The 20,633-nt window shown below is 34.0% G+C and overlaps 1 protein-coding gene across 1 annotated transcript; it reads left to right on the top strand.

Moving 5' to 3' along the window:
* Positions 1 to 17,978: 17,978 nt before the first annotated feature.
* Positions 17,979 to 20,340, top strand: LOC135651148 (cinnamoyl-CoA reductase 1-like). Its single transcript, XM_065171011.1, has 5 exons — positions 17,979 to 18,287; positions 18,432 to 18,589; positions 18,891 to 19,079; positions 19,654 to 19,988; positions 20,083 to 20,340. Exons 1-5 carry the CDS (start codon positions 18,155 to 18,157, stop codon positions 20,174 to 20,176), a joined length of 909 nt encoding a protein of 302 aa, XP_065027083.1. The 5' UTR covers positions 17,979 to 18,154; the 3' UTR covers positions 20,177 to 20,340.
* Positions 20,341 to 20,633: the final 293 nt, after the last annotated feature.

The following is a 20,633-nucleotide window of genomic DNA, read 5'->3' as shown; positions in this document are numbered from 1 at the left end:
CTACCTTAGACCCTAAACCCTAATTAAATGGAATGTTTCAACTAGAATTCGGTCCAAAATAAAGACAAATAAATTATTGTGCATGGACTCTGTTAAATTAATTAGCACTGATCAAGCTTATTTATAACTCTTCTTTGGAAATGTGCTTTCATGTTAGAAATCAAAGTAAAAGAATAGGAGCATTATATATATTATTTATTAGTTATACAACAATGTATGATCTTTTTTCTCTTTTGCTACGAGACGTGGACTTCATAAAAAATGGTAAGGGAAGACAAAAATCATAGTTGAGTATTAGCTTGCGCTAATCTTGAATTCTTATGGAAAAGATTGCTCTTCGAGGTTTTTGCCATGGAACATTGTACTTTTGTGAGGTGTGGCTCCTGTTCAACGAGTTTCTAAGATAGTTTGTCAAGCTATTCAACTGTAAAGAAATTCTATCGATACAACTCCAATGTTAGGATGGATTTGACTAGAAATCCCAAGTTACACATAATAGTCCTTTTATTCGTCTCTTTGAGTATTAGCAGTAATAATGAACACCATTATGCAAAATAAGCTTTGTAAAACTGTTAAAGAACTGATTTAGAGTTTGGTTTTAATTTCTAATTCATTTTTGTAAGATGTAGCTACTAATAGAAAAAGCTTTGACATTTATAATATTGTTTGATTTAGTTTGTGCAAACGAAGGAGAACAGAAGCTATCTTTATAGAATGTGATGAAATGTTCGATGGCAAAAGTTGGTTCTTTATGTTGTAAACAGAGAATCCTATGGAAATGCATGATGAAAAGGAGAGTTGGAGTTGGTGGCCAACTAATGGTTTCGAGGAGGGGAACACTGAGTTATTCCGCTTCCCCTTCAACATGTTACAGTGGATTCCGTGTTTCAACACTATCCGCTATGGCATGAAAGCATCCAAATTATAGGCTTTAGATATATATAAATGTTGTAGACAACATAACTTGTATAAACTTGATGGTGTGGGTTTTGTTAATATTTGATTGTAGTGGTGGTGTTCTATGAGCTTATAGTATTGAATTTTTTTCTTTAATATATATATATATATATATATATATATATATTTTTTGTGAACATCAGCATGGTCTTATCAATTACATTTATGGTGATCATTACTTTTTTTTGTATCTAATTGGAATCTTTCAATGACAAACTTCAGTAGTCTGTTACTAAAAGTTTCATATTAAAATATAGCTACAAAATTAGATGTTGCCTCAACATCATCATTATTGTGTCAAATAACATGTTTCTAGTGATGAAATTTTAATAAATTGATTATAGATATAATTTGTCACTGAAAATAGTAATTCAGTGATAAATCTATCGGCATTTCGTTCGCTATTAAATCATTTAGTGATAATTCATTGCATATCTTGATGATTCTTATCCATGGCTAATAAATAATTTTCTTGTAGTATTTGAATCCACATAAGAGCATCTCTCACGCGTAAAATCATCATAGTATCCCTACATATTTTACTTTTTCATTGCCTAATACTCCACTTTTCTACCATGCTTAATTTTTTGACCTAGGTGATTAATTCAAGTTACAAAAATATTGTTTCTAGTTAAAAAGATGTTATTATGTATATTGATATTCCATATGCAAAATCTTGTGATTTAGATTCTGTCTTGTGATCAAACATTTTATAGATAAGTCAAAAAGTGTTATTTACGATGAGAAAAGAAAAAAACATAAGACGTGATCAAGATGCCTAATTTTGACCCGATATTTTATGTAATCTTTCCTCAGATTTCACAAACAGAGAGAAAGAAAAGAATTTGATCCGTTGATAGGATTGACATTGCAAAGCTTATTACATAATAAGCGAAAGTTAAGTATCATTTGATGCTGACCCAAGGGGATGGTGTTGATTAGCTTGACTTGATCATCTCAAGAACCTTTTTCCAGCTGAAATTATAACATATAAAAGAAAATTAATAAAGACACAAGATTCTAAATGACAATGCAAAATAATAATAATAATAATATTATTATTATTATTAAACTCTTACCTTAGTATCCAATCTTCTAGTTTGCTTCATCTCTCTTGATCTCATGAATCCTTTTTAAAAAAATATTGTTAATATTCTCTTTTCATTAGAAAAGAGAGAATAAAAAAAAGACAGTAATAAGAGCATTAGCACATCAACCTAATTATTTGTGCGTGTTCTTGTTGTGATCTTCATGTGTAATAAACAACTACATTTGATTATAATAAACAACTACATTTGAAACGTAGAGAAGAATTTTGACAAGGAAAGATCAAAGGCCTTGCAGTTCTTTTGAGTTGACATGAGGAGCAATTATGTTGGTGTAAAGATGCCATGGTAAGAGTTGATTAATTAGCAACGAAATGTATTGAAAAATAAGAGAATCATCTCCCAACCTTTTTGTTTATTGATATCATGAAATTTTTTTTTTTTCATCGTCAATATTTCTTATTTTTTTATATTTTAATACAAACTAAGCCTTTTAAATGGTAATTATTTTCGTTGTACTCAATGAATTCAAATATATGCAATAGAAATTTACTAAAAAAAATATTGATATGTATAACCTTATGTACGAATATTTATTTTTATTAAATCTCTTTATTTTTGGGATTTTTCCTTTATCTCGAAATGATAAATATTATATATTATATACAAGAAATGTCATCAAAATGATAGTTGCTTTTTGATGAATTTAAGTAATGCATTAAAAACTTAGTCCAAAACGAAAAGTTTGGATGATTCACAGTTTCATGTAAAACAAAGAAATTAGTTTGATTTCTTTGATCATTCATTTTTATCTCTACCTAAAACAAAGTTTTAGCACGTATAAGTGATAACTCTTGAACAATTATAGCAATTATGTTGGACTATTGCGATCCTATTTGGATAAATCAATTCAATGATTATCTATATGCATGCACATGAAGATATAATATTACGTTCGCATTTATCTTCTTATGAATAGTTGTGATAATAAATAAAGAAGTGTATGAAATACAATATTTATATGTATGAAGGTATCGATTAGCTTAGCTAATAAAGATCTTGATAGTTTATCATAAAGACTTAAATCCTAACTTCATCATTTATCTTTTATAAAAAAAAAATCATATGCATAAATAAATAAAGTTAGTGCCAAAAGGAGCAAATTTGTTAATGCAAGAATACTATCCTAGCCGAAAAATGTTTGATAGATTGTCTTGATGAAATTATATGGTAGATTGTATTAGAAAATAGTTTTATGATTAAAAAAAGAAATGTGATGCAAAAAAATCAACTCCAAACTTCTTTAGCAAATATCATGAAAATGGTTCTTATTAATTTTTCACACTACAAACATGATATTTAAAATGATAGTTATGAGAAATGGGGTTCTTTATTTTACTTTGAGAACTATAATGATCCCAATATAAATTTTTTAAATATAGAGATTAAGATACTAATATGATCTAAATATAATAGGTAAAATGTAATTAGTCCACATTCTTATATTTATGTTTTTTCTTTCATTATAATAATTATATAATGGATTTATTAGTTTTATCAAGATAAAATCAAATTTATGGTATATATATATTATGAAATATATCCATCATTATTGAAACTATCAAGTGGTTTTGGGCATATAAATTAAAAGGATTCTTTTATGTCTTGGATTATTTTAGATATATTGATATTAAATTTTTTTTAGGCACAATGAATGGATTTTCATATATGATTCATAATTGACAAGTCTCTTTTCATATATTAAAGTCTGTTGTGATTACGTGACTTGTAGTACATATATGTGCTCTATGGTGATTGCAATTATTTCTTGTCTTAAGCATTCATATGAGTATCTATTAATGAGTTTATCATGAGATGTCATATAAAATTTCTATATTTGTAATGAGTAATCATAACATATAGTCACATCTATTATAAAATATTTATTAAAATGACTACAAAAGAACAAATGACAAGGGTAAGCACTTGGTTGTATAGGAAAGTAATTATCTTTTATGAGTTAATTAGAATAAGATAACAATTTAGGTATTTAATTTTCCTAAACTCATAGGTTTGGAAAATTATTTTCATGCTCTGGTTATCGGTCTTACTAATTAAAGAATTAAAGTTTGAAATAAGTTTTATGCATGATGCACCTCTACCCAAAGGAAGGTTAGAAGTTGTATTAATATGAATTATTTTGTTTCATAGCATAAAGTATATTATGTTTCTTGGCTTCACAGTTTTTTCTTTTTGTTATTATGAATGATATTCTTAATTTTAAGTGATGATAATTATGTTGATTGGAAATAAAAAGTTCTTATAACTCTTAGGCGCTTCATATGGATGAACCATCCATTTTTACATAATCAAATATATTTGTTGAGAAAACAATATATGAGTGGTGCGAGCGATCAAATCACTTAAGTATAATGCTAACTAGATCTCATGATAATAAAAGCATGGGAGGTTTTATTCTTGAACGTAACAAGGTGAAAGATCTTATAAAAATTATTAAAAAATAATTTGTAACTTCAAATAAGACACTTGCTAGCAACACTCTAATGAAAAGATTTTTAGACATGAAGTTTGACAATTCCAAAGATATGTATGAGCACATAATACAAATAAGAAATATTGTTTCCCTACTTACACCCTCGGAGAGTGAGATATCATAATCTTTTCTTTCATTTCATATTAATTTTTTTTTCTATAGAATTTGACCCATTTAAAATTTTCTACAATAAAAATGATCAATTAATAAACTTTTAACTGTGTGTATAAGAGAAAAAAATAAAATACGAGAAACTTGATGAAAAACAGACGGTGCTCATCTAACGACTCACAAAAAGGTTTCTAAGTGGAAGGGAAAAGGTGTTTGTACAGAAAAATAAAAAAATTACTAATAAAATATCAAGATAGAAAAGTTTATTATTTCTTTTATAAGAAAAAGGGAAGTACAAAAGTTAGCTTTAAAAGAAAGGTATTCATATATCTTTAATGCATTATGAATCTTTTTTTTTTTATAATACTTGATGAATTGATTTTTATTTATAAATTCATATTGTTAATACTACTTAGAGCTTTTTAGATGTAAGGAAGTCAAGGACAAAATAAAGAACATTTATTCTGATAATTAGATGCACTCTAATGTAGACGACATAAGAATATTTAAACTAATTTTAAAAATCAAATATATTTTGGATCTTGAAAATACTGTTTATGTTCCATTATTTTCTAGAAATTTGGTTTCAGTTTCAATATTTATGTAAGTGGGCTTTTCTTTTCATTTTAAAATCTCATTTTTAATATTTCACAGAATAAAAGAGAGATTAGAATTGAATATTTAGTTGATGGTTTATTTAAATCTAATTTAGATTCAATATTTGAGCTTAACTATTTTACTATATATGGTCAAAATACAAGACTTAAGCATAGCATCCATCTAGTTTATGACAGATGAGATTATGTCATATCTCCATAAAAAAATAAAAAGATTAGTAAATGATATTCTAAAAACACTAGATCTTATTGGAATTTGTGTGGATTGTATAAAATGTAAGTTATCTAACAAGTCCACTAAATATACCAAGAGAAATTTTAAAATTTTAGAAATCATACATACTAATATATGTGGGCCTTTTACTCGATTCCTCAAAGGTCAAAGATATTTTATTTAATTTATAGATGTATCTTTATTTTATGTTTGAGAAAGTTGAGGCTCATAACACCTTTAATGCTTATAAAGCAAAAATAGAGAAATAAATAAAAAAAATTAAAATTATACAACTAGATAGATGCAGAGAGTATTATGGAAGGTATATAAAAAAAGAATAAATAATGATTTCATTTGCTAAGTTTCTTGAAGAAGTTATTATTGGGTAATATACACACACCTCAACAAAATAGGATTGCTGAAACAAGAAACTACACACTTACTAACATGATAAAAAATATGATAGATAATTCTAATTTACCTTTAGCCTTTTTTAGTAAAGTATTAAAGATCATTATATATATCTTAATAGGATTCATCTAAAGCTATTCAAAGACTCCTTTTAAGTTTTAGAATTGGTGAAAACTAAATTTAAGTTATTTACATATTTATAGTTATGCAATTGAAGTGAAGATTTATAGTCCTCATATAAAAAATTTAGACCCTAAAACAGTCAATAGTTTTTTTCATTGGTTATGTTATTAACTCTAAAGGATATTAGTTTTATTGTCCCTCTCATACACCTAAAATTGTTGAAGCTGCTAAATTTCTTAAGAAAATAAAGACTCCATATAAGGAATCAAATGATAATATTGGTTTAATTCCTATTAGTCAACTTTATTATATTGAAACTGCTTGAGTATAATGCCCCTAATTTAAAAATGAAAGGGATATTATGACATTGGTGAGATCTAAGTATAAAAAGATAAGACATTCTTAATGATCCCCTTGCATATATCTAATTTTAATACTAGATTTAAGGATGACCCTTAATTGTTTTCATAAGCCATGAATAAAGATGACTTTAAACTTTGGTATAATATCATAAAAGTGGAATTAGAGTTTACGACTAAAAATGAAGTTTGGGATCTTGTTGAATCACCAAAAACAACTATAACCATTTGCTGTCAATATGTTGATAAGATGAAAAAGGATGTCTATGATAATATCAAGAGATATAAAATGACATGTGGTTAAATGTTTACTTAGAAAGAAAGCATTAAATATTATGACACATTCTCTCATATTGGACTTATTCAGGACAATTATAGCTTTTATAGTTTATTTTAACTTAGATATAAATTAAATAGATATGAAAGTAATATTTTTAAATGGACATCTTGAGAAAGAAGTGCATGTGGATTAGCCTAAAGGTTTTTGGAAGGAAATTCATGTAGTATGTGAGTTAAAGAAGTTAATATATGGACTAAAATAGATTTCCCAATAGTGGTACACCAATTTCATAATAATAATATTATTTTTTATTTTATTAAAAATATTGTGGATTAATGTGTATATGTTAAGAATAATGGGAGAAAAATAATTTTCTTAGTCCTATATATTGATAACATTTTGCAAGCAATAATTTAGTGTATTACATAAAATATAATATTTACTTTCATAAAATTTTGAGATGAAAGACTTGGATGACGCCTCTTATGTTATTACTACAGAGATTCATAAAGATAGAATTTAAAGATCATTAAAATTATCTTAAAATAATTTATCATAAAGATTTTGAATACAAGATTGTTCTCATTTAATAGTGCCCATTGTGAAAGAAGATAAATTCTATTAAAGTTAATATCCACAAAATAATTTAGAAAAGAAGTAGATAAAAAATGTGTTATATATATCCATTGGAAAACCTTAATGTATGTACAAGTCAGCATACGACTTAATATAACATTTATAGTAAAGATACTTAACATATATTAAAGTAATTTAAGAATAACTCATTGAAAGCTGCAAAGAATGTCATAAGATATTTATCAAAAATCAAAAGTTATATATTGACTTTTGGATATTCAAAATCAAAAGTTATATAATGACTTTTGGATATTTAAATCAACTTGAGTTGATCAAATATTTAGATTGAAATTTCGATGGATACTAGACACAAGAAAGTCTATTTCCAAATATATTTTTCTATTATCTAGATATGCAATATCTCGGAGAAGCAATAAGTAAATTATAGTTGCTTCATTTACTATTGAAGTTAAATTTACTATTGTTACGAAGCTATTACACAACATTATGGTTATGAAACTTTATCTGATGGTTAAATATTGTCGATTCAATTACTTAACCTATAAGGATCTATTGTGACAACTCAACCACTATATTCTTTTCTAAGAATGATAAAAGGGAAAGTCATAACAAGCATATTAATATAAAGTATCTTACTATTAGGGATTACATAAAGATGCATGAAGTAAATATTCATCGTAATAGCTTCCAACTAATGATTATGGATCCCATGACTAAGGGTCTGTTGGCAATACAATATAAAGATAATGTGAAGCATATGAGAATTATTAGTTCATTTGCTATTTGATATGATACATTACTTCTAAATTTATATAATAAAGTATTCTATGTTATGCATGGATAAAGTTTGTTGGACCTGAGTGATTAAGGATCATTCATAAGTAATTAACTCTTAAAGTGTTCATTTAGAGGGTATTATATATTATAATATAGGAAGAAAATATTTTATTAATTGGATACAACATTCATGTATTACAGTAGCCTTTACATTAAGTGACTAGAGCTTTCTGGTCATATAAAGATGTTAACTTTCATCTGTGACATATGGACTAAGTAAGAGAATATTAAAATTTTTAAAAATTATTGAAATCCCATAATATAGATGGTCCACATCTCAAATTATTGATTTCAATTATATTATTATCATGATAATGATGATATAAGTTATATAACATTAATAGTCAAGTAAAATTAATAGCCAGATAAAAAGGTTTTTATTAGTCACAAAAAAGAAAGTTACTTAAAATGTCTTAAATTACTTTGATGATGTATGAAATCATTACGGATAATGCATTAGGTATTTCATGAATTATACTGAATTAACAAAAGTGTCGGTTATTAGTATCTACGGTGACTTATTTCTAATGGAGTAGGTGTGACGGGTGTAAATGGGGATGAGATCAATGATATAGGATATTTTTTATTACCTATATAGTTATAGGGCAGAGATGAGTAAAACACTCCTCATCCCATACCCATATCCATCCATCTATATATGGGTCGAGAGATTGGAGTGAGCTTTGATTGAGTAGATTGTAAATCAATTACGAGTTATTTGATTTGATTGAATCAAATGAAATAGTATCAATAATTATTATTAGTTAGATTTGGATATATTTATATTTGAATATTATTATTACATATAAATTTTATAAATATTAATAATATTATTTTTATATATTTTATTTTATAAAAGATAAGTCTCAAAAAACGAAATTCGAGCCTAGGACCTTACGTTATACTATCAAAGTCTTTAGTAGCTAAACTAGCTAACACCCTCAAAATAATTTCATAAATAATTTTGATAATAATTTTATTTTTTTTTTAAAAATAAAATAAAATAGATTAACTAAGATAATACGAAGAACCTATCGGTTCTCCTTCCTAAATGGAGATTTTTCATCCTCGCCCCCATCCCATCTAAATGGGGAATGAGGTGGAAATATAAGATGAGACAAGGACTAAGACGAGGAAATCAATCTCTTTTCCTTCCTTGATATTCCTATTTGTCTGGTTATTATAAAGGTATGACTATTTATTAAGAAATATATATCCTTAACATTTCTTAAGACATAGACAAGAAAAAGATACTTATTCTTGAGTGCATCTAAAGTTTATTGTTAGACAACGACAGCTGCAGCAGCTGCATGTACTTTTATATTTTGTTACATAATTAATTTATAAATTATTTTACTACCATAAAAGAGTCCTCAGCTAGTTCAAAATTCGCAGAGATCAGCAAGAGCTCGTCGACTTCAATACGGATCTTTTATTCCCTCCACAAGAGCTAGCTTGATTGGTTAGAGATCAGCAACCACTCCATTGTATCCTTTTGTGTCCTTCCAATCTCCATGGCATTTGTTTGACATCTTATATACTTTTCAACTTTCCTTGTACGAAGTTATATCGCACCCAAGTGACACCGGCAAAAAAAATAAAAAAAAAGAGAATGAAATGTGAGGCGTTTCTGGGAAATTTACTGTTTTATAATTTGAAGAGGATATGTGTGGAAGATGATCTTATAACTTGGAGTATATGTCAAAATTGGTAGGGGTCAACACTCTATTGTCCAGTTTGTAAGGATAGGTCTAAAATAGATGCATATTGTTTGTTTCATCCTTTTCGAAGGGACATTTTATGTACGTAATGCAGGTACATAAATGAAGGGACATTTTTAAAAGATTAACTACTTCTCTGATATTGCTTTTTATGGTTAATCAGAATGACTCTTGTTTTTGCAACAACCAAGCTAACGTAACGTCCTCCTCCTGTTTCCAAGTAATTGATCACACTCCTAATCGATTCATGATATCTGAATCAACAAGTGTCCAAGTGTCTTCTCCTTCCTTGCTTTGATGTTAGTAGCTTAGAATGCAACGGCCTGTTTCACACCTCTGATGGACATGCAAGTATTTGGTCGTTGCAGGATGTGATAGACGTGCTTCAGCTAACCCTCCAACTTGGTTTGGAGGATTATCCTGTGATAAAAGGATGGGTTTTAGCAACATCATGACACTTTCCGAGTCTCAACAATACGTCTATTTGCTAATCGTGAGTGTCATTTTTTAATGATATTTTACTGTTTGTTTGCGGTGGAAATCGATGTATGTCAATTCAGGCAGGCATATTGGTAGAGAAATGAATGTTTTTACCCTTAGATGAGCTACCATCGTTCCCCATTCTCAAGTCTTGAATTTAATGATGTTGAACTTACAACTTTTAATTCCTAATATATCTTCTTATTCTTTTTTTTTCAAAAGAAAAAGAAACTTCAATCAATTAAATAAAATTCAAAACTCTTTAAATATATTTTTCTTCACCAGTCATCCGCATATAAGAGGGGCATAAATGGTTATCCAACTGGGAAAAATGTCTATGCAGACATAAATGATCGATATGATTCTTATATTATTATTAAAATCCTTACCAAATCCTAATTCCTCTCTCCTTCAAGAACATTCGATTTGGAGACCCATTTTTGAATCTAAACATGCACTCGTTCGATTAAACTTATTAGCCGGAGACCAAATTCAGCCATCTCCATTCGAGGACTTTTAAGGAAGAAAAAGTCACCGGTGGACCCTATGCATGCATGCTCAATCAATGAGCCAGAAGTAGGTATCATTCATCCCTTTTTTTTTTTCTTTTAATGGAAAATCTTTGAGAAAAATTCTCCCTGTATAAATATGGAGTATTATGTATTGTTTCAATTAATACAATCTTTTTCTTTCTATTTCATTTTTATCATGGTATCAGAGCTCTCATCGTGAAGACCATTTCTAAACATCTCGAAGTAGACCTGTCTCCCCGTCAGACTCTACCGAATCTCGGCTCCTTCTCTTACTGCCTCGTGGACCGTGACTCTATCTCAATCGCTTCCCCATCCGTCACTGCTCCCGTCATGACTGCACCTGGCGTCACCATCAGGTGCGATGTTTTTCCTTGGCGAAAGGTGCTAGCAACAACAGCATCTTCCTCCGTCGAGCTCTTATCATTGCAACGTGTTCCACGGATGTCCTCCAGGATCGTTGCGTCGGCTTCCTTCGAAGTTGAACAAGGGCCACCACACTACGCCCTCTTCTCCTCCCTATGCCGATGGCATTCTTTACTGCCACCCTTCTTTTGCCTCTTCCTACAGAAGCAGAGCCGACGCAGCCTCGCAACTGCTCCCCGACCAGCGACCTCTCCTCCTCGTTCCCACATCTTGCTCGAGCGAGAAGTGCCGCTATTGTCGTCCTTGCCATAGCAACCCTCGCAGCTGCAACAGCCCTCTCTACCGCAGCAGTTGCAGTAGCCGCAATAGCTGTAGCAGCAGTGATATGCTCTTCTCCCAAGTTGTTGTCCCCTGCTCCACCTTCTTCGCCTCGACAAGCAGCATCCGGAACCATTTCCAAGTTCGCAACTGCAGAACTGCTGCTGCACAGAGATATGCAACTTTACACAATATTGATCATTGTCAATATTGATCAATAACCCACAACCCATTTGCCACCATAACCCACAACCCCCCATTTGCCACCAAAACCTCTTCCTCCCTTATCATTGTTATCGCTGCATACTTCTAGTTGCTCTCAGATATTGGTACATATCCTCTATATATCCTCATCATCTATCTTTAATGCTCCCATTATTGTTCCTACAGGGAACCACAGTACTTTCCTACATATAGGCCTTATTTCCATAAATACAGCAACCCTCATTCCCTTTAAATTATCCGATAACTACGCATCCTGGTGTGCTCAATTCTCTAATCTACTATTTGGCTATGATCTTCTAGGCTATGTCGATGGCTCTCTTCGTTGTCTATCGGCAATGCTCAACATCCCAGGCGCACCTAGTCTAGTACCAAATTCGGACCACAGATTATGGTTACATCAGAATCATCTCATCCTTCAAGCTATTTAAGCCTCGGTCACTGGATCCATCGCCCTACTCATTTCTTCATGTGACACTACTGCCGAAGCTTGGTGCAAGTTGCAAACCACCCTAGCCAATCGTTCTCACACTCATATGCTTAGTCTCCTGTCCAGTCTCATAACGATAAAACAAGAGGGAAGTACTATTGCTGATTATCTACATAACATAAGGATTATCATCGATAACTTGGCCTTGATAGGTCATTCTCTCAGTGATGAAAAAGTTAATGTTCATATCCTCAACGGCCTAGGAGACGAGTACAAGGAATTGTCAGCAGTAATATGTGCATGTGATTCACTAGTATCATTTGAAGAACTCTATGACAAGTTGACTAATTATGAGATCTATCTCAAGCGTGAGGACAAGTTGCCAGGACCATCCATCACAGCTTAAGTCAGTCAAAAATCTAAGAAGACGAGCGACCGATATAACAAATTGGCCAGCATGCCTGCACTTATGGGCTCCAAACAAACCTCCCCTCCTCAACATTTCAATTACAACCATCAAGGCGGCTACTTCAATTATCCTCAACCCTAGCATCCTGATCACACAAATTAACAAAGAGTTATCTGCCAACTATGTAACAAAGTTGGCCACTCTACAAAAGTATGTAGAACTCGACCCAAACTTCCTCCTTCGTCGCATTGGCCTCGCGCAATTCTTACAACTACTCCGACTACTGGTCATCAAAATTGGATTGTGGACTCTGACGCATCTCATCACATCATTTCTGATTTACAAAACTTGTCTATCCACAACGACTATGGCGGAAACGAAGACATCATCATCAGTGACGGTAATGGACTCCCTATTACTCATACTAGTTCCACAATGCTTAATTCAGATAGCACTTCATTTACGCTAGATGATGTTTTGTGTGCAACCCACATCAAACGAAGCATGATTTATGTTTCTCAATTCTGCAAACAGAATCATACCTCAATTGAATTCTTTCCTAACTCATTTCTTGTCAAGGATTTGAGCACGGGGGCATCCTTGGTCCGAGTCCAGAGTAAAGATAACATTTACGAGTGGCCGTCAGTTCTACAAATCACCCAACCCATTGTCTACTCTTCGGTCGCAGCTTCAACTGATGTGTGGCATCGTCGTCTTGGTCAAACTTTTATTCAGCAAAAATTGCTTTCCCATTATTCTCTTCCTACGCCTATAACCAATAACATCGTAACTCATTGTGATGCTTGTTTAAGTAATAAAAGTCATAGACTTCCCTTTGGAAAATCCTCCATATGCTCTAAACCCCTTGAGGTTATTTACATTGATGTTTGGGGCCCGCTCCAATCACTTCCTTTGACAAATTTAGATTTTATGTTATTTTCATAGACTAGTTTACCAAATATACATGGTTATACCCTCTTTACCATAAATCTGAAGTTTCAACAGTCTTTACCAACTTTCGAAGATTGGTCGAGAATTTTTTTCAGTCTAAAATTAAAACTGTTTACTCCGATGGTAGCGATGAATATCAAGCCCTCACATCCTACCTATCTGCTTGTGGTATACAACACCTCAAGTCACCTCTACACACTCCTCAACTTGTCGGCTGTGCTGAAAGTAAACATCGACATATAGTTGAAACTGGTCTCACACTCCTACACCAAGCCTCTATGCTACCAACTTTTTGGACTACAGCATTTCAAGCTGTCGTCTACCTCATTAATCGTGTCGTCTACCTCATTAATCGTATGCTCACTCTTGTCATTGAGTACGAGTCACTATTTGAAATTTTTTTCACAATTCCCCAAACCTTCAAAAACCCAAAGTGTTTGGATGTTTATGTTATCCATGGCTTCGTCCCTATGCCTCACATAAGTTAACATAAAAATCTAAACCTTGCATTTTCATTGGATACTCCCTTGACAATAATGCATTTTGATGCTATGAACCCCAATCTTGAAAAGTCTTTACGTCCCATCATGTTATTTTTATAGCGACTATCTTTCCGTTTCACAACCCTGAGTCTCCTGCTATGCGACCTACTCCATCACATATACATCACTGGAGTATGCCATCAATCCCGTCAACCGAGTCTCCCATAATATCATCTAGTCCTTCTCCTCAGGATCCACACTCTCTCCTTCTCCCAGTGCAACAGCTCCTCACCCCCTCCATAGTGCCTCTCCCTTCTTCACAAGATTCCCCTATGATTGAAGGCATTCCCTTGGAATCACATTCACTACTTTTATCCTCTTTTGGGACCAATGACATTGAAGTCTCTCAGCCTACCCTAATCTGTGCCCCTCCACCGCCCATACCTATAATACCCTCTATAGCCCTTGGACATCTAATGACAACACGCTCCAAAAGTGGTGTTTTTAAATCACGACAAATCCTTGACCTATATACCATCACAACATCCTCGTTAGAGACCACTGAACCTATCACAATTACTCAAGCCCAAAAATCTCCCTACTAGCGTAAAGCTATGTGTGAAGAATATGATGTACTCCTCCATAATTTTATATGGACTCTTGTACCCTCTCATCCCACACAAAACATCATCGGGTGTAAGTGGGTCTTTCGAATTAAGCGGAACCTAGATGGATTCGTAGCCAGATATAAAGCGCGTCTAGTGGCCAAAGGGTTTCATTAACGAACTAGTGTTGACTTCATAGAGACATTCAACCCTGTTGTTAAATCCACAACAATCTGACTTATTCTGAGTTTGGCCATCTCAAAAGGCTGGCATTTACGTCAACTCGACGTTAAAAATGCCTTTCTACAGGGGACGCTAACTAACGATATCTTCATGCAACAGCCTCCTGGCTTCATCCACCCTCAATATCCAAAGCATATTTGTAAACTACAAAAAACTATTTATGGACTTTGTTAGGCTCCAAAAGCTTGGTACATTGAACTTGCTCATTTTTTGCATCAATTGGCTTCATCAACTCTAAGTCTGATACCTCCTTATTTTTTCGTCACCAAAGTAGTAATATATTATATCTTCTAGTATATGTGAATGATATTATTGTCACAGGAAATAATCCTATGGAAATCAAGGCATTTCTCAAGCATTTAGTAGATCGATTCTCCCCTAAAGATCTAGGAACCTTGAGCTATTTTTTGGGAGTGGAAGCAACATACACATCTTTCGGACTCTTCCTATCACAACGAAAGTATATTCAAGATCTATTATCTAAAACAAGCATGTAAGATGCAAAGGTAGTTATAACACCTCTATCTATTGGCAAGTCGCTCAAACTATGTAATGGAAGCCCTACTATAGGCCCAACTCAATACCGTCAAGTCCTTGGCTCCTTACAATACTTATATCTCACCTCTCCAGATATCTCATTTGTGGTCAATAAATTATCCCAATTCATGCATCGACCATCTACTATGCATTGGTCAGCAATTAAACGAATATTACGATATCTTCACGGGACTATCAATCATAGCCTCTTTTTTCTTAAACACTCCCCCATTTATCTCCATGCCTTTGCTGATGTTGATTGGGCAGGGAATTTTGATGACAGAACATCCACATCGGGATATATTCTTTACCTTAAACCTAATCCAATCAGTTGGAGTTCTAAGAAGCAAAGGACAGTTGCATGTTCTTTAACTGAAGCTGAATACCGTGTCATTACCACCGCTACTGCAGAACTCAATTGGGTCATGAATCTCCTCAAGAAACTTGGCATCAACATCAACTCTTCTCCTATAATATATTGTGACAATGTCGGAGCCACTTATCTATGCACCAATCCGGTATTCCACTCACGCATGAAATATATCACCATCGACTTTCACTTTATGCGAGAACAAGTTGTCAGACATTAACTTTTCTCATATATATACGGTTGATCAACTAGCGAACTCCGCGTCCTTGATAGAAGCACCGTCCCGTAATAACAACCTCAACAATAGCTAAGATCTCCCTAATTACATGAGATATCATAAATCTGTTAAGAAAAATCCTCTTCTGTTGATGAAAATCCTCAACTATAAAATTCTTCCTTCTATCTATTCTTACTACACTTAAAAAAGGGAAAAACTATACACTCAACACACGATATCCAAAAGAATAATAGATTTGATATCACAATCAAACATAAAGCTGAAGTTTTCTAAAATTTTATAAAGTTAGATTAATGGTCAAACATTTTACTCCACAGGCCAAGTTGTATAGCACTAAGAATAAGGATTTTGATTTCTCTTGCTACTCAAGTGGGTTGGACCTTGTAATAGTTTGGTGTAAGAAATGCTAGTATATACGGAGATCTACAGGGGAAGTCTACACGGAGACTCCACTTAGTTTTAATAATAAAGCAACAAGGAAAAGACTGTGATCTCAAAAAATCACTATACAATCAAAGGTTCAGATATAGATAAAGTTTGTAGCGATGACACACTCTTTATGTTCATGCCCTCCCTCCAGCGAAATTAATTATTTTATTTCTTACAAAAAAATAAAATAATAGTGACCCACTCTTACGAAACAGAAAGCTCCAACTACAACGTTATGACATAAAATGTTCAAGAAGAAGAGATTAAGAAGCTGAAGCAATGTCCAACGAATATTTCCTCAAATAATGATGTCATCGTTTATGTCAACGCTTTTGGATGACTATTATACAGAAATAGCGTAAATAGCAAGCTTAATTAATCAATTTATGCATGTACTTGCATACCAAATTCTTAAGTATAGTCAGCCCTTGGCAAAGGTGTTTTTTTGCTTTGTTTTCCTTTTCAGAAAATGAATGAGAAAATGGAAGGAAAAAATCAAGTCCAACGCAAACCAGGTTGGGTTTATCATGAAATAAAGATCCACTAGTGCATGTTGTACCTTCGCTGAGAGTAATTACATGGAGAAGCAACAAGCAATGTGCAGTCGTTAGAGAAAGTGCTGAAGTAGAATATAGATCAGTGACTCAATATATGTATAAGCTGATCTAAAATCTATTGATTCTCTCATATGTGGAGATAAAACTAGAAAGATTTATCGAGTACAACAAGTCAGGAGATCGTACTACATGCATAGAAATAGATCGGGACATGATCAAATACAAACTAAATTCGTGATAGCTTTGTATAAGTCTATTCTAGGCGACCGGGAAATATTGACATTCTTTCTTGGATTCATTAGATATTCTAATTTTATCATTTTTTTTTCTTTTTGTATTTATATGCTAGCTAAAAAAAATCCTAAAATATTAATTAGACTTTTTTTAATAGTTTCCTAGAATAGCTCCAAAACATTTGTATGTATATCCATCCATGTTGTAATTCATAAAAAAGGGGGAAAAACTTCTGTTATGTTTATTTATTCTTTCTCTGCGTCCAATTCTCTTCATATTTTATCCATACAATATTGATCGAGTGTTGAGATACTTCACAAGGTTGCCCCATTCGTTTATTCAAAGTAGCTGAATTAGACACCCGAGTTCCAACTTTTTTACTTGCAAATGTGAATTCTGTCTGCCACTCTACAAATGGGAATATACGCCACCACCACATCTTTGAGTTGGATCATCACATACCTTATGTGTGATTTTAGATTACCGAATCACACCGCTTTGATGCTTTCTTCACCTTATTTAATTAGTGATGTAAACTAATAATAAGCCAGTAAGAATATTTGTGTCTTGTGGAAAAAGGGAAAGTTAAAAACAAGTCAACTCTCTCTCTCTCTCTCTCTCTCTCTCTCTCTCTCTCTCTCTTGCTTGTGGATGAAGTAGGTGGCTGGGGGAAGTCCACAATTTGCCACCAACCTTCCATCATCATTGTGCATCCCACCTCTTCCTCACTACATCTAACTACAACCACCTTTCCCACCTGTCCCCTCCCATGCACATCCTTTGAATGCTAGTTCTCCTTTGGCGGCCTCCTCGTATCTACCTCTATTTCTCTCTCCCTCGTGTTCACTTCTACTTCTCCATACCTTCCCTCGTCTCCTCCGGCTTCTCCCTTTCCATTTACTTCTACTCCCAAGTAATCGCCGATCATGGCACCAGCCTTCGTTCACCGTGATCGGAATACCATCTGCGTCATGGACGCGTCATGTAGCCTCGGTGTCTCGCTCGTCGACAGGCTCCTACAAAGAGGATACACTGTTCATGCCGCTGCTTACAACCATGGTTCCAGTTCCCTCCTCCTCCTCGTCTTTGTTCTTGTTCAATTCAAGCAATCTTGTGCTGTTGTGTCTCAGTAAATTCACGGTAGCCCATTTTTGCCATGGAATTATGATTGTTTACTTAGATTTTTATGATCCGGTATTGCAGGTGACTCGAGTGGCAATCTGAAGAGGCTATCCGGCGAGAACACCCGGCTTAAGCTCTTTCAAGCGGACCCCTTCGACTACCACAGCATCGTGGAAGCCATGAAGGGTTGCTCGGGCCTGTTCTACACCTTTGAGCCTCCTCAGGATCAATTCTATGATGTAAGTGTTTCCTTCACCTATTTGGAAGAGTTTTAAGCACGAAATTGAGATGCCAAAGACTTTCTTCAAATTCCAGCCTCCCTCAAAGAGCTTATTAGATGTCATGAGCTGGGCTTATTGATTGCACAAACAGTTTGAACAAAAAGGAGCAAGTGGGTACAGAAACGACTGCAACCATTTAAAGCATAGTATTGCACTTTAAGAAATATTTTTGACAATCATGGACAGCCCACCTTGTCTGATACGACTGCAAGCAAATCGTCGTCGCTTCTCTTGTCTTGATCTGTGGCACATGATGCAGGAGCTCATGGTCGAAATCGAGGTGAGGGCAGCACACAACGTGCTGGAAGCATGTGCTCAAGTCGAAACCATCGAAAGGGTCGTCTTCACCTCATCGGTGACGGCCGTCGTTTGGTCGGAGAACCAAGAACCGGTGACGGACGTGGACGAGAGGGGATGGAGCGAACCCAGCTTCTGCAGAACGTTCAAGGTAATACAATATTTTATATGTATATATATAATCTTCTTTCTTCTTATCTCTTGATTGCTTAGCCCCAAGAAAGAGAGAGAAGTTTCAAGATAGATAGGCTCATGCCATCAACGTCGACAATAAAATTCTGTGACTAGTCAAACTTCAAACTTAAAAATGATACTACAATACCCTCCAACCATCATTTTTCAGTTAGAAATTGATGTCCACTTCTTAATAAACACATCGCACAGCTTTCGTTTGGCAAACTGCCAATTTACACCTACTCACTTGTTGACTGTTGACTGTGTTCTCCCGTCCATTGTTGACCAAAAATTTAATGAATGCCATTTTTAGTTGGTAATTACGATATAACCAAATATATGATTATTTATGCATGACATCGATACATGAATGTGATGCAGATGGACCCAAAACCTGACTTGATCCCAACTCAACCTAATTCCTTAAATGGGTTATATTGTGTCAGCTTGTGTTTGTAATGATGTAGAGATGGTCTAAATATGCATTTAGCATCTTTACATGGCTATTTCGCAAAACGGCCCTCACGCTTATTCCTTCCGGCAAACGGCAGCTTTGGCACGCGCTGGCGAAGACGTTAGCGGAGAAGACGGCGTGGGCCATGGCGATGGACCGAGGCGTCGACATGGTCGCCGTCAACGCCGGGCTCGTAACGGTGCCAGGGATCTCCGTCACCAGCCCCTACCTGAAGGGCGCGCAGCGGATGTACGAGGGTGGCGTCTTGGTGACGGTGGACGTCGGCTTCCTAGTCGACGCCCACGTCGCCGTTTACGAGAGCCCGTCTGCTTACGGACGTTATCTCTGTTTCAGTGACGCCGTTTCTCGCCCACATGACGCCGTTAAGCTCGCCCAGTTGCTCTCTCCGTACGACGCCGGCGCTCCCCCATGGTTTTAACTCTTTCCTTTTCTCTTTAATTATTTCATGTACTTAAATTAAAAGAACAGTATTTGTAATATAAGTGTGTGTATTGCGTATGTGCAGTGATGAGTTGAGGGTTGTACAACAGCGGATCCAGAACAAGAAGCTTAACAAGATGATGGTGGAATTTGACGCGGGTAAACACGTGGACGAGTAGCAGCAATTCAATTGGAGCCCTTGATGAATAAGGACGAGGAAGTCATCAATTGTATAGATGCACTGTGCTCCTATCAAATATAAATATATAGAGATTGCATTCCATAAAATTGTTATATATATATATATATATATATTCTATAAAATATCTTTTAAATTTAAAAATTTTCATAAAATACTCTTGCATTGGCATCACTTGACTTGCCACTACCCACCTCATCTTTGTATAAGGAAGGAAGGGGTGCGACAACAATTGTTGCCCTCATGTCCTCGTATGAACAAGAAAGAGGTGTGATAATGGGGTTACAATGATGATGGCCCATTCCATTGTAATTACAATTAGATATTGAGGAGGAAAGATCGTGAATGTGACTCCTTTTGTGATAGGTTCGACAGGATGAGCAAAGAGAGACCACAATAGTGGTGGCCCTCGTCGCCCTCAAGCAAAGAGGAGGGTA

Source organism: Musa acuminata, chromosome BXJ1-4 (genome assembly GCF_036884655.1).
Source record: "Musa acuminata AAA Group cultivar baxijiao chromosome BXJ1-4, Cavendish_Baxijiao_AAA, whole genome shotgun sequence".
Lineage (NCBI taxonomy): Eukaryota > Viridiplantae > Streptophyta > Magnoliopsida > Zingiberales > Musaceae > Musa > Musa acuminata.
The sequence above is the reverse complement of the archived record's forward strand: the minus strand, read 5'-3'. Positions and strand labels throughout refer to the sequence as shown.